Raw genomic sequence first — 15,650 nt, forward strand, 5'->3', positions numbered from 1 at the left:
TCTACTGGTGCCCTGATCTTGGACAGCCTAGCCTCCAGAAGAGTGAAAAATGTTTGTTGTTTAAGCCACCCAGTCTACTGTATTTTTGTTAAAGCAGCGGGAACGAACTAAGACACCATCTCATCTGGTTTTGTTGTTCACCTTCAGGCCTTTGCTACCACAACCTTCCTATCCTGGAATTCAACTTTTGTTTCATTTATTTGGTAAACATATTCAAGTATACTTTTCAAAATGGTCCTTTACTGATCTTGCTGATCTAAAAAATATCTTTTTATTGCTTTCACTTGTGAATGATAATTTAGTTAGATATAAACAGTTTTGCTTCAAAGGCTTATGGATTTTGTTCCATTGTCTTCTGGCAGTTAGGGTTTCAGAGTAAATATGTGAATACACTCTAAAATTTGTTTCTTTGAAGTCAAAACCTCACATCTCTCTCTTGCCACTGGTTGAATGAATGTAAAGTTGCTTCTTGCCATAGAAATTGTAAAATGTTACAGAAAATATCTTGAAATTTTTCTTTTTTTAAATTGAAGTATAGTTGATTTACAATGATGTGTTAGTTTCAGGTGTACAGCAGAGTGATTCAGCTATACACACATTTATATCTATTTTTTTCAGATTCTTTTCCCTTATAGGTTATTACAAAATATTGAGTATAGTTCTCTGTGCTATACAGGAGGTCCTTGTTGGTTACCTATTTTATATACAGTAGTGTGTATATGTTAATCCCAAACTCCTAATTTATCCTTCCCCCCACCTTTCCCCTTTGGTAACCATAAGTTTGTTTTCTATGTCTGTGGTTCTATTTCTGTTTTGTATATAAGTTCATTTGTTGTTGAAGCTGTTATCTTTCCAACACATTTTCTGACTTTGTTGAGTAATCCAAATTTCCCTATTTCTATTTCTAAATTATTCTATTATATCTTTGTTTCCTATTACTTTCTTTCTTAGAAACTAACAATTAATTGAAGGTGGGTTATCCATAATCTATACTCCATAGCTATTATCTTCTCTCATTTTTTGTCTTTTCAGTAATTTACTAAATAACTGAGCATCATTAAAGTTTATCTTGTGTCTCACTGTTTCAATTTTCTTCAATATCGAGTCTGCTTTTTGCTGCTTTCAGCATGGTTTAATTTCTTTTTCCATGTTCTGAGTTTTAGAGACTGTTTTCTTAGTCCATATTATGCTCAGTTTATAGTGGCCTTACCTTCTTTATAGTATGGTATTCTATTTTAATAAAACAATGTTCTTTTAGTTCTTATTGAGAATATTAAATAGATGTTCTTAATAAACTTACTTCATGGGGAAAGATTTTCTTCTAATATATGAGAGGATACTTCCTCTTCTCTTTCCCATTCTTTTTCTTTACTCATCTTTAAATAGAGATCTATGTCAGGAAAAGACACACCTTACAACTTTCCTGAGCTATCTCAGTTTGCCCAGGTATTGAAGAACACTCTGATGCTTGTACTGCCTCTGGAATTCCTAGGATAGAGCAGGTTTTCATAAGTGATAAGTTCTCCTTCCTCTTGACAAATGCCTCCCTTACCTTCCAGGCAAAATAAAGATATTGGGTCTGGTCTGAGGCGGTTTATGTTCTAGTGCATATCTCAAGCTACTGTAATCTCTACTAGGTTATATGAGTACACACACTCACCTTACATATTAAGAACAAAGTCTCTTACAAATATTGAATCATTATGTTGTATACCTGGAACTAACATAATTTTATCTTAGTAAATTTTTTTTAATTGTTAAAATTTACCTTAAAAAAGAGCAAAAGCTCAAAAAATGTTAAATCACTTGACTAAGGTCACTGAGATAGAAAGTGATAGAACTAGGATTCAGACACAGATTTTTAGACTCCAAGTGATTTCTTCTATATTACAGGAAACCTAGAAAGAGACTTTTCTGAAAATTTTGTTTTAAAGAAAGTATTCCATTGTAAAGTTAACTATGCTTCAAAAATAAATAGATAAATAAATAAAGTATCCCAGCATTACATACCAAGTGGAATACTATACTATTTTATTATTTTTAAAAAATAATTCTTACTGTTAGAAAAGTAATACACAAGTATACAACCTTCTAGTGAAGGCTGGGCCATCCTTGCGTAAAAAGGCCAGGAAGGGCAGTAGAATAATAACATGAAAATACAAGCGCTTTCTGAGCTGAATTGATTGGTTAATGCAATCCACTGTCTCAATCATTATCAGACAAGATCTTTAAATTCTCACTAGCTGAAATGCAAAATCGCCGAAGTAAATATATTGCATTTATTTCTAAACTTCTTCAATGTTATTTATGCTGTCACTCATATCTAATAGAGGTGAAGTTATTAGGGCAGATGAGCATTAACCAAGAAATGGATTAACAAAGAAAAGCAGCAGCAAGGGCTTCCCTGGTGGCGCAGTGGTTAAGAATCTGCCTGCCAACGCAGGGGACACGGGTTCAAGCCCTGGTCCGGGAAGATCCCACATGCTGTGGAGCAACTAAGCCTGTGCGCCACTACTGAGCCTGTGCTCTAGGGCCCGTGAGCCACAACTACTGAGCCCACATGCCACAACTACTGAAGCCCGCGCGCCTAGAGCCCATACTCTGCAACAAGAGAAGCCACCGCAATCAGAAGCCCGTGCACCTCAACGAAGAGTAGCCCCTGCTCATCACAACTAGAGAAAGCCAGTGTGTAGCAATGAAGACCCAATGCAGCCAAAGGTAAATAAATAAATTTATTAAAAAAAAGAAAACCAGCAAACTTCATTAAGAAGAAAGAAGATGCCTTTCTACAAAGTATAATGTACTCATAACTCAGTATTTCTAGTAATAAAATGAAACACATGCAAAGTCATGAATTGATTCAATAAATATGGCCAAGTTAAAATTTAGAAGGTTGGTGAACACAGAATCAGAGTAAAGGCAGTTTGATTATTTTATGAAGTACTTCATCCAAATGACAACAGAGGTAAATTATCTCTGTTATACAACCAAATACTTTGATCTCTTTTTGTCACAGGTCAAGAGTGAAAAATTCTTATTTCAAATTTCCTTTTCTCTAGATTCTTTATTGCATTTTAACCTTGCTACATACTACAATCTTAAAGTACTGTGTCATATTTTTCTATTAAGTTACAATAGAATGGTTATAACTAATATAACCTGTTACGTTTTGATCTTTTTGTACTTTTCCTATAAAATATACAGGGCTCACTTTTTTATAGGCTGTAGCTTTTTACTTAATAGCTAGTTAAACAAAGGAATACATATTTTGTAATGAAGGTGAAAATAAATCCAAGTATACTTACCACATGAAGAATTTTATTTTCTGTTTCATATACAGTACAATCCTAAAAATAAGAAACATATACATTAATTTTAAAAAATCAAGCATTCCTTTTAACTAATATATTCACATTGGTTAGCTCTGATGGTCAGTTACAGGGATTTTAATTTTTGCTTAGCTGTGTTTTCTAATTTTACTAATTTTAAACACACATAATAAAGGATAATATACATTGAATAGATATAAAAACAAATATTGGAAAAATTACTATAATCATTTCCTGTCTAAACTTTTACATGTGATAAATGTATTTTGTTGAAATATTTCCAACATTTCAAATACTGATTTATTATAGATTGGAACATTAAGAAAAACACTAGTACTTATTTCAATAGTCATATCAAAAATCTCAAAAATACTTTACTGCAAGATATTAAATACACTTTTATTATGCACTTAAAATTGATATATGCTACTAATGAATATCAAGTTTATAGTTCTTGCCTAAATTTGAGTTCCTGAAATTACAAAAAAATTATTTTTAAAAATTCACCATTGTCTTTTTATCTGCAATTGCTAGACTTACAATAAGCAGTAATATAGCAAAATGATCTTTGCTTAGAAACTTCGTGTTTCTATGGTTCAGTTTACTCAAGGACTTTATAAAATGGGCATGATATTATAAGTAAACCAATAAGGATGTGTGAGAATCAAATGAGGAAATGAAATAAATGGCTTAGCACTATCTGGCATACAGTAAATGATAAAAACATTTTAAGTATGAATTATTGTTGCTCTGTATCATTTAAAAATTTTAAACTAATTACTTTTATGTTAAAATATAAAGTTAACTAATTATTATTTGGCTATCTAACTTTGAAAAAAATATCCATATTCCACAACACTGCATATTTCGAGGAATGAGAATCCACGTCATTTTTTCCCCTGAATTTAATTTTGACACAAAGGAATCTTACTCAACATAGCTTTTGGTAATGCCACTTCACCACAATACCTTGTCAGAAGAAGTACATATTCTTATCGGGCCAAAAATTTTAAAGTTAAATTTGGCCTAATTCATTTCACAAACTAATAGAAATACTTAAGGATTGGGCCTTGCCATTCTGTACCAAAGGAGAAGTTTGCTGCAAACACCATCATATCTGTGTCTATATACTCATATAAAGTCAACTCTTAATAATTAACTATGAATTATGTGTACAGAGGAGCCAAGGTGTAGATAAAACATTTATATTTGGAAAGTGCATTTGTACTTACATCTGAATTTGGAAGAGTCCAATTTTACAGAATTAACTTCAAACACAATTACACTGGGAAGAGACGATTTGGGAAAAGCTGGGAAGTTGCCCAGTTTCCCCATGCTGCCTCTACAGCTAGCTTCAGCTGTAACGGATGCAAGTTTCATTAATTACCTACCTTCCTAGAATCAGAGGATATGATTAAATGTTCAAACTTCAAAGGGATTCTTCTCAAGGAAAAAAGTAAATATGATCTAAATGAATATTCTGCTAGTGATAGAATAATCACACAGAGTAACTATTTCAAGTCTCTTTAAAATATACTCTACTTGTACATCCCTAGTATGATATAAGAAAAAGAACTGTTAACCAAAATCTTATACTATTTTCAGTAACCATATTGTTGGTTTGGTAGTAGTGTTGTTATTCTGTTACTGTTTTGTTGAAACTGTTGTGTGTGTTTTATAGGATGAAGCAATTGAACAGTTATATGACAGTATCATTCTATCACTCTTGGTGACATTGGTAAGTAATTTTAGCATGGGAGAAAGCAGATACATATATAAGAAGTTAAGTAAAAACCTCAGAGTCTCTTGATGTATTATGTATGTATGTATGTTTGTATGCTTCTCTTAGCTCTGTCCACTGAAAAAGCATAGAAACAATGACCAATTTAGTAATAAACGAACTCCCCACAATTGGTGGTCTTCAAATACCATTTCCCAAGCCTTCCTGGAAAATGGCTAATACCAGATCTGGGATAGGAACTGTACAAGAGGAGCATGGATTATATTGTGACACAAGATAGAAAGAAGCTATTAAAGACTACGAGTATTGTGTCAGTAGGACTCAGAAGCCAACATGAAGAGATTCTCACTGGCCAGAGATGGAACAATTTGAGCATCTAAAAGGATAACTGTAATGGATGGAAACAGTAAATATTACTAAATATTAAGTATATTAATATGTTTGAAGCTAGATTTTACATATACTAAATGTATCTAAATATATTTAGTAACAGTTTAATAATATTGAATATATTAAACCAATTGGATAATGTATAATAGATGTACTTTTCCTCTTGATTCAGCAAATATTAATCATCTGTGTTAAGGATGTAAGGATGAATAAAACATGGCTTAGAGAAGTGCAGTTTAAGGAGATAGGCATTCACACAAATAAGTTAAAATATGTAGAATTCTAGTCTTCAGGCAGTTTTACGTTTCAATAACTTTAGAAGTATAAATGCCATGAAGTTATACAAATCAACATATGAAAGGTCAATTATTTAAAATTTAAAAATATTAATATATTTCTTATTAAAATTCAACAAAACCACTGTATTGGGCTATACATTGTGCAAGTCAAATTTCAAACTTTGTAAAAACTTTCATCAGCTGCTCCTCCTCAGTGACTAAAAGGATTACATTTGTGATCCTGGCCTTAGTATTATTCAAAGAATGAAGCACTGATGCATACTGAGATGACCCCACAAGATAAAGTCTAAGGGAGCTACATCCGGTGACTAAGGTGGCCGAGTATTTCCATGGGTCTAAAAAACTGTCACACACAAATATTAAAATTAAAAACTTACCATTTGATATAAAACTAAATGATTGTAAAAGAAATTGAAATAATTAAAATTCAAATGATGTCTGCACCATATTTATATATGTGAAGTTATTAAAGCTTAAATATGCACTAAGACTTCTGGGACACCAATAATTACTATAATAAAGGCAGGATCATGGGGCTGGGGAAGTAGAGGAGGAAACAACTTTAACTTTGCCTTAAAAAAATCAGGAAAGGTGGCTTTTAATTGGGTCTTAGAAAAAAGTAGGTCCTTTAGGCAAAGAAAATAAAGGCATTACTGCAAAAGCAATGAAAGTACACCCAAACACAGTTAAGCTACTGCAGTGATTTTTCAGATTTTACTTCTGTATACATGTGAGAATCACTTGGGGGGAGTGGGTTAAAATGCTGATCCCTAGGTCCATCCCCAGAAATAGAGATTCAGTAGATCCAGAGTACGGGTCCTCAAGATGATTTTGATAAAGATAATATTTTGAGAAATACGTATTCTATTTCATAGGATATCATGTGATAGAAGAATACCAAACCAAATCAAACCAAAAATGATCAAATATATAGAATCCATAAAACAGTAAACTGCTTTAAAAACAGTATCTGCTAGCTCACTCTAAACAGTTCTCAGCTTCTCAGAGCTTTGTGTTTTGGTTACACGTTCCCCCAATTTATTGATTGGTTTTTCTTTTTTCCTGCTAGTAAACTTATTTCTCTTTAAATAGCTTACTACTTTGAATACTGCTTCTACTTGTCTGTATCTCTACCTTCTTTCAGCCAGAATGCCTCTTCATTATTGAAAACCAAAGGCTTTCACAAAGGTTGAGACACAGCATAAAAAAAACAAAACAATAAAGCAGAACAACACAAAAAGCACATATTAACCTGCTGCTTTATATTAGGGAGAAGAATAGAAACTAAATGACTATGTTCTATTTAGTTAAGCTATAATTTCTTGGAGTTCATTTTATCGTGCTAAATATTTATACAGCCCTAGGTACTTTGAGGGAGTCATCTTATCAGTAAGTTATTTTATTTCCATCAAATTGTGATTTTAAAGTATTTGCTTCTGAAGTGTGGGTTTTGTTACCACTTAGGGCCAAATCTTTCCCCAAAAGGTCATACCCCCAAGTTTTAAAAATAAAATCGCACTGCATAGGGAGAAATCTCCATTTTATGAACTTATTCATACTATGGAAAGGCACACCTCTGACGTTCTAGTTATTTTTAGGTTAGGATTAAATTTAGATTTTTAAAATTGGATTTAGAGCTATGCCACTATATACTCCCAGGAATTTTCTTCAGTAGCTCATGCTGTCTTTTACTGTACATGCAAAATAACACTTGCATTTCTTCTTTATCCTTTTTACATATAATGCTTATACAAACCATGTGATGCACATTTAAATGCCCCAAATTCCTAATATGACAATATTCATAAAAAAGAGGAGTGTTTCTTTAGTTTTGATCCCTTTTTTTCTTAGCAAAATAAGATCACCCACACAGGATCATAATCAGTTACCCTTTCTGTGAAACAATGATTCAGTTGCTATACTGAGCAGAATACATTAAAAAATTCCATCAAATATTTTACCATAAATGTTGAATACTTTGTCATCTGGGGATTAGGATGCTCAGTACAAGTAATATTTCTCATCAACTGTGTATTATAGATAGTCACAAGAACAGTACAGAAGTTATTAATATTGAATACATAAAGAGAGAGTGAAGAGAAATAGTGTATATCTCTAATGTTATATACTATTCCATGGAACTTTATAACTATAAATGCTATAAATTTTCATCTGTATCTTTTTAGTACATATATTATAGTACATTTATACAAATAATATAAAAAATATTGCTTTGCTTACAATTTTTTTTTCGCATCTTCTAAATGCAATTCACTGTCAGGGACTATTGCGTGATCAAAGATAAATTAAACTTGGTCCTTGGCCATTATTTCATTATTTAGTAGAGAAGTAGGTGAAACTACTCAAATAATAATACAACGTAAACAAGATAAATGCTAACAGAAGATCCCCCTAAAAAGGAGATAAATCCTTACTTGTTAACTCTGGAATGACCTTCTGGAAGAGATGATATTTTAGCTGGTCTTAAATAGCTTTTAAATCTGGAAATTGGGGGTTCATGAGGAAAGATCGTTCCAAATTATGTGAACACACTGAACAAGGGCACAATCAGGAGTAAACAGACCAATTTGGCTAGAGTGTAAGGTATGTGGGGTGAGTGCAGTGAGAAAGAAAGCTTAGAAAAACATGTCATATTGTGGAGAGCTACTAATGATAGGCTGGAGGAATTTTGTTGTTTTAAAGGGAATAAAAGCTTTATTTTTGTATAACAATCTATTTTGAAGACCCATTCTATTAGGGTAGCAAAGACTTAACTCAGTCGATTGACAATTTCTTGTGACTTTCATTTGGGTGAGGTTGAAGTCAGGGTAGCTTACCTAGTGCCATGGTTGGTGTTAAACAGCAATGTGAATGATAAGCGTGTGTGTGTGTGTGTGTGTGTGTGTGTGTGTGTGTGTGTGTGTGCTGGGGGGATACAGGGGTGAGGTGGGGTGGGGTGGGAGCAGAGTTCAAACTCTATGGTCTAGCTTAACAACTCAAATAGACATCTCTTGTTCCTTTTCTCATAGTTCCTTTCCTCTTGTTCCTTTCCTTTAGTTACAGGAGTAACTTTGGTGCCAGGTCTCAGATGGAAGAGACCTGGAAAGTTGTGTACCTTTCTAGACATACCAAGTAGACATTTCAACTCTAGGGAGGATGAATAAGTATGCTCTTGACTCTGCTACAAGGGAGGGCTCACGGATGTGTGAGTATGGGAAGTATGTGATCAAACGTATGTTTTATGAAAATGATGAGGAAGAAGGCATGGATTCGGAAGGGAGAAAGGCTGGAGGCAGGGAGGTCAGTCGGAATAATTTTTCAATAGAAAATGTGATATGTAATTAGGACTTGAACTGATGTTATGATGGTGGAAGGGGAGATGAGGAGAGGTGGATGACATACATGTAGCCAGGAATGAGTGAACTGGGCGACTGATTCATTAGATACAGAGAATAATGGGGAGAGGAAAGTTAAACATTACCCCAGGGCTAATGGATGAATAACACTGTAGAGATGATAGGAGGAGAGAATTTAGGGAGAATAAAATAATTCTATTTTGGGCATATAAAATTAGAAGTTGCTGAGAGGACATATACAAAGCTGTCCAGCAAGTAGCTGAAAAAGCTGAAGTGGATCTAGAATACAACCAGATCTGGGAAATATTTACATTAAACAGACAATTAAAGGTACAAGAAAAACAACAATGAATTCATCAAAAAAGAATATGTGTAGTGAGAAGATAGCTAAGGACAAGATCAGACAATGCTTATGTTTAAGAGCCAGATGGAGGAAGAGTTAGTTGTGTGGTCAGGAGTAAATGGAGAAAGTGGTGTTACAGAGACATATCTAATACAACTTACAGTGATAATAGAGTTATAATAATATATTCTATGTCTGTGCTATCTAATTCAATAGTCATTAGACATGTGTGGCTATTAAGCACTTGAAATGTGGCTAGTGCAAATGAGGAACTGAATTTATAATTTTACTTAATTTTAATTAAATTTACATTTCAACTACTACATGCAAGGAATTCCCAGGCAGTACAGTGGTTAGGACTCTGCCCTTTCACTGCTGTGGCCCAGGTTCAATCCCTGGTCGGGGAACTAAGACCCCGCAAGACGCGAGGTGCGGCCAAAAAACCCCCCAAAATTGCCACATGCAGCTAGCGGTTACCATGTTAGACAGCAGTGCAGGTCTAGAGAAATATACTATAGTCCATCCAACAGTTGGAGAAGCCATTTACCAAGAAACAAATAACAGTAAAAGCAATATCTGGGAAGAAAACATAAAGGGATTTAATTCCCAGTCATTAACCAGATCCTTCAGTTTTTTTTCCTTCAGCAAAGGGCAGATTCCAGTCTACTATGACATCTACAGTAGCCACACAGTACAATGACACCAATTCTCTTTGTAAGGTAATATATGGAAAAGCATGAAAATGAATCCAAAGTACCCATCACATAGCTTTGTGGGCACAGAGAAAGCAGTGCCAGTGATAAAAGATTTGCAATGGATGAAAGATAAAAGTCCAAACTAAATTAAGATTCATCAGAGACAGAAAGCTGACTGAGTGTCCCGAGTACAAAGAAGAATGTCCACGGTGAATAGACAGGCATCGACATCCTTCCTGAACGTGTTATCAAAACGCCATAGTTTCATTCTAATTTCAGATAAATGTCATTGGCAAACAAGGCAGAGGTACAATAACCCCACAACTACCTCCTTGGCAATCCCTTCACCGTTGTGACTGACTCAATGACCACATACTTGTTAGTCTTTCTGATGTGATTTTGGAATGAGAAGAAGAATGTTCATGAAGGATGGTATCTGTTGAAATTTTAAAATGACCAGTTTTTAAAAGAATTGGCTAAGATTTTCATTAGGTTAAATAAGGTTACAAGGTGTAACATAAAAAGTGCAATTAACAAAGAATGGGAGGAGAATGTGTGGGTGGGCACGACCTCAGAGGCCATCCTAGACTTTCTGTTGGTGAACATAACCATATTCTTCTGCATCTTGGATCATATTCCTTTTCAAAATACTGCTCCAGTTCTCCCCCAGGAGGTCATCTAAAATGAAACCCCATTTGACTCTAATCACTCTCGCCTTCCACTTGACAATGAAAGACTAATGTTCCAACAGTTGAAAGGGTGTGGAAACTAATCTTTTAGCATATAGAGACTTGGGGGTACAAGCAGAAGTGAGTCTGATCGTGTTTTTCAGCATCTAAGTGGCTCTCCAACAAATCCAAAATCCACTGAGGCTTTTCAAGATTGAACTGTCAAAAGGCATAAAAAGTAAAAATGTCAAGTCAATGTACCATTGACTAGAAAACTCATTAGAGTGAGATTGTGATCCTGTAACTTTAATAGCTTTGTTTTGACAACTTGAAGGGGCAGTGAATGAGTTAATCCCCATTATGAACCAAGTTTGTTTATTCTGCATGTCTTGAGTCAAGACCTAAATGATTTTGAATGGCCAATCAGATAACTACTAACTGTACATATTTTATGTTTCCATCAGTAATCTATATGTTAGTCTTAGTCTTTCCCATTAGATTGTCAATATTTTCAAAGAAGGAATCTTATATTCAACTGCACTGTCTCTTTAATTTCTCAAGGTGCTCTGACACTCTATAAATAAAATGTGAATTTATCAGTTATGATTATTTTCTTCCATTAATTCTCTATTTTCATATTCCACAGTAAATATTTAACACTGGTTTTATAGGTTACGTGTAAAAAAATGAAACTTTTAAAGCCATATTTTTAAAACAAAACTAACTGCTATACAAACTAGTACAGTACACTTAGTCTCTTCATACTATTTTGTACAAAAATAGAGTTTCACAGTTTTAAAATAACTTTAAACATGAGTTTGGTTTTAAACTTTAATCTGCATGATCTCAGCAGATATTTTCAACAAAAATAATTGGGCCTTTCTCAGCATGAAGATTCATATTATGCAAAAGATATCAAGAATTTTATATTCATTCAATGAAGCTAAAATTTCTTTGTAAGTCTCTCTAGCTTCCACATGTTCAAGTTACTTACTGTAATGACCATCTAACATATCACAATGAAAAGAAAATCTATAGGGTCTAAAATTGGGAGACAATTTTTCCCTTGTGACAAATTCAACTAAAGAGTTCTAGCAAAGATAAATACCACACCCCATTACAAATAAACATATAAACATTAATTCTTCAATTCAACATCATACACTTGGCTGCCAGAAAATAAATGGAAGTTATAGTATATGTGAAACAAATTCTAAGTATTAGTTTACAAAATTCCTTAAGCTCATGTATCTTTGTCCTTTTTATCTACTTAGAATGCACTTTCTTGGACAAAATGAAACCATTTCTTTTCAGTAACTGTGTCCAACATATGAAAAAGTGCCACTTACCTGGGCACTCAATAAATATTTATAGATCACTGATGACGATAAGATATTTAAATCCTAGACAATACTAAACTGTCCGAGTAATACTATTAGCTCAAATCTAGGCTTAACGTGGTACACCTTCACAATAGATATTACACAAAATCAGTATCCATTTAGTGTTTCCTAGTCATAACACTGAATGATTATAAGGCAGAATTTTATGCTTTGAAAAAATTCGAGAAGTCTCCCCCTCCCACCAAACCTACCACCCCATATTCCAGTAGATTATACTTAAAATACCAAGAGACACACACATGCATACAAACACACCATTGAGGGAACATAAGAAATTCTTCAAATTCAACCTTTACCAAGCTGTTTTCTTGATATTTAAAATTTCAGCACCTAATTTTATTGTCTCTTTCCTTATATTCAAATAAACACTGTTGTCCTTAAAATTCTGGTATAATGCTATATTGGAATTTTTTAGAGATTCATTACTGTAGCAGATTTGTATTATGATTTCTAAATATATACTTTCTTTTTTTAAGGGAAAAGTAAACTTCCCGGAGTCACTGATGTTGGCCATGGATCTATGACTTAACTTTGTTCAACAAAATGTGAGCCGAAGTGCTATGTCTTATTTCCACGCAGAAACTTTAAGAACCAGTACATAGTTCACCATGCTCTCTTTTCCCTCTGCCAGCAGTGTTCAAGAAGAGGCTACTCTGAGCTTTGAAGTGAAGAGGATGTGGAGAACAGCTATAGCAACCCAGGATGGACATGGAACATGACCACTGGACATGAGTATTATTAAAAGCCACTAACATTTTCAGGTTGTTAGTACAGCATAATCTAGCTTACTTTGACTGATACAATCCTCCATAAAAGAGAGAAATACAGAACACTCAAGCAAATGAAGACCTAACCAACGCAGAGTTTAATGCAGTAACTACTCTATGAATTTTACATACCATACCTCTTCATTTCAGGAAATATGAGGTGCTATATCACTCCTCACACAATGTAATTCACAATTAACCTCAGACTACATTCTGCTACCTTCATGCAAATCTAGTCTTTTCCCATCTTGTATTTTAGAGAATTTTTGCCTCATTTTTTTAAGTTTGATTCATGCTCACTTGCATAATTACTTAATTCTGACCAGTTCTTCAACCTGCCACTATCAATTACAATTTCAATCCATTATTTCACTTGTGTTAGGGCTAATTTCATCTGAATTACCTATCTGATGTTGGTGGTTATTCTGACCCAACCCAAGAGGCCTGGGTTATTAAAAACTACTTCAGCAGCAGGGCAAAATGCCTCAGAAAATCAGTGCCTATAACTAGTAGCTCTATATTTTCTTTGATTTGCTGCATTCATCTTATGTAAGTATGAAAATCTATGTCATAGATTTCGTGTAATGATTCAATGATATAATCCATGTAAGTCATAATATAATTCATAATAAATGCTAAAAATGTTATTATTATTCCTTCTTGTTTTAGTAACTCTAGTTCCTGCCTCTGTCTGTTGACACCACATTAGTTTCTAGCACTGGTTCCCCCCTTATTACAAATGCACAATGACCATTTTCGTTAATAACTTATATTTGATGTTTCAAAGGACAAGTCTAATCCCTTTGGATATGCATGTACGGCACAGATAGACTATGAGTTGATAACTACAGTTGTAAATTCAAAACTTTAACTAGTCTCTTTTATAAAAGTGTGGGCTCTGGGTTGATATCACCTACCAATAGTTGAACCTCCTGATCCATAGTTCTCAGTCATGCATACTGTGCTGTGATGAAGTCCAGGGAATATGCATGTTTAGCAAGCCTCCCTGGGTGAATCATGGTCCATGGACCAACCATTGGTAAACACTGTTCTTGATCACATACATTTTCTTCCCACCTCACGTTCATCTCATACTAAACCAGTAAAGTGTGACTATATCACGGTTGTTATCAACTTTGGCTCCACATTAGAATCAACTGAGGCATCATTTAAAAAATACTGATTACAACCCCACCACAGAGAGTCTAATTTAATAGGTCTTGGATTGGACCCAGATATCAGTGTTTTTAAATAAAGAGTTCTTTACTTGATTCTAAGATGAGGCCAAACTTGAGAAACAATGAGCAAGAAGTATGAAAACCATGTCAAAGCACCTGGATCTGAGTCCTGGCCATGTCACTAACTGACTATGTCACGGTCCCTCTCTAAAATTCCATTTACTCATTTACAAAATTGGGATGACATCTGGTCTACCTACTTCACCTGATTATTGTGAGGAACAAATCTGATAACATGTTGTAAAAGCATTTTGCCAACCTCAAAATAGTAATGATACTATCGCTTGCCTATTACACTTTATATAGCCCTTTTTTTCTTGCTAATACTTTTTAAATGTCATAAGGAATAGGATTTATCCAGATAATGTGGTTTGAGGGAGGGGTTAAAAAGATGAACAGAAGAGCCAAGGGCCAAATACATTTCAATTTTAAAAGGCAGTTCAGAATCTTTGTGGGGAGACAGGGCAGGAGAACATTTGTGCAGACAGTTTAAATGGGAGGAAACAGGAGGCCTAGTGAGATATTTAGTGGTGTGAGGAGGGCTGTGGAAAACAGTGAGACACTGAAAAGGAAATTAATAGTTATGGTATTAATAACTGCTGAATAGTGCTAGGGTAGACATTTCAAAAGACATTAAAAACTTTGCAGATAGCACTTAAATAAGAGCAAGATACACAAGAAAATATTTGCAGAACCAGAACCAATAAAGTTACCTAATCAAACCTTTTGATTTTTCCCTTTAGGTACTTTGATAACTCCTGCTATGGCACTGCATAGTCCAGTAACATCATGTTCTATATTCCTTTAGGGCTCAGGTTTCTAAATTTGCTATCAGATCAAAATTGGAATTTTTAAGCTACAAAAGCATTCTAAATGCTACTCAGAAATGCACACATGGATTTATTTGGGGAGGGTGGGAAGCAGACTGGACAGTACTAGGAACCTTTTTTAGCTCCAAAACCAGCCCTCCCCTCCAAGCTTCTGATCCTCTCCACAATAATTCCTTTCCCCTCCTCTCCCCAATTCACTAGCTCATTACCAGTTTCACAAGGAGACTGGTGCCATCACCACTGTCTCTCCCAACTCATCTCCCTGGAGTTACAAGCATTAAAATGAGAAGAAATAGGAAGAAGCAGCCTTAAAATTTTAAGGACTAATTTTGTATCTGTAATAATCATGATATACCTGGATTTTATCAACTCTGTTTAGTTCTCTCTCAGGTTTTCATCAGCATCAGAATCAGTTACAGCAGCTACATTTAAAATCCTGTAACCCCTTTTTACATGAAATTTTACGGGGAAAATTAATCCTTTCATTCTTTCAACAGACATTTATTTGCCAGGCACTGGAGACACAGAGGTGCAAAAGGCAGACAACTTGCATTCACCACTGCAAATCTTTTCTTAAATGGATTAGTATTA

The 15,650-nt window shown here is 34.3% G+C and overlaps 1 protein-coding gene across 4 annotated transcripts in view; it reads right to left on the bottom strand.

Moving 5' to 3' along the window:
* CNKSR2 (connector enhancer of kinase suppressor of Ras 2) overlaps positions 1-15,650 on the bottom strand; it is a 258,143-nt gene that overhangs the window by 157,556 nt on the left and 84,937 nt on the right. For all 4 annotated transcript variants that reach the window (XM_060137023.1, XM_060137022.1, XM_060137021.1 and 1 more), the window contains exon 5: positions 3,306-3,347. In XM_060137023.1, the coding sequence (XP_059993006.1) occupies positions 3,306-3,347 (42 nt within the window). The remainder of the gene's footprint in view (positions 1-3,305; positions 3,348-15,650) is intronic.

Source organism: Lagenorhynchus albirostris, chromosome X, assembly GCF_949774975.1.
Source record: "Lagenorhynchus albirostris chromosome X, mLagAlb1.1, whole genome shotgun sequence".
NCBI classification, from domain to species: domain Eukaryota; kingdom Metazoa; phylum Chordata; class Mammalia; order Artiodactyla; family Delphinidae; genus Lagenorhynchus; species Lagenorhynchus albirostris.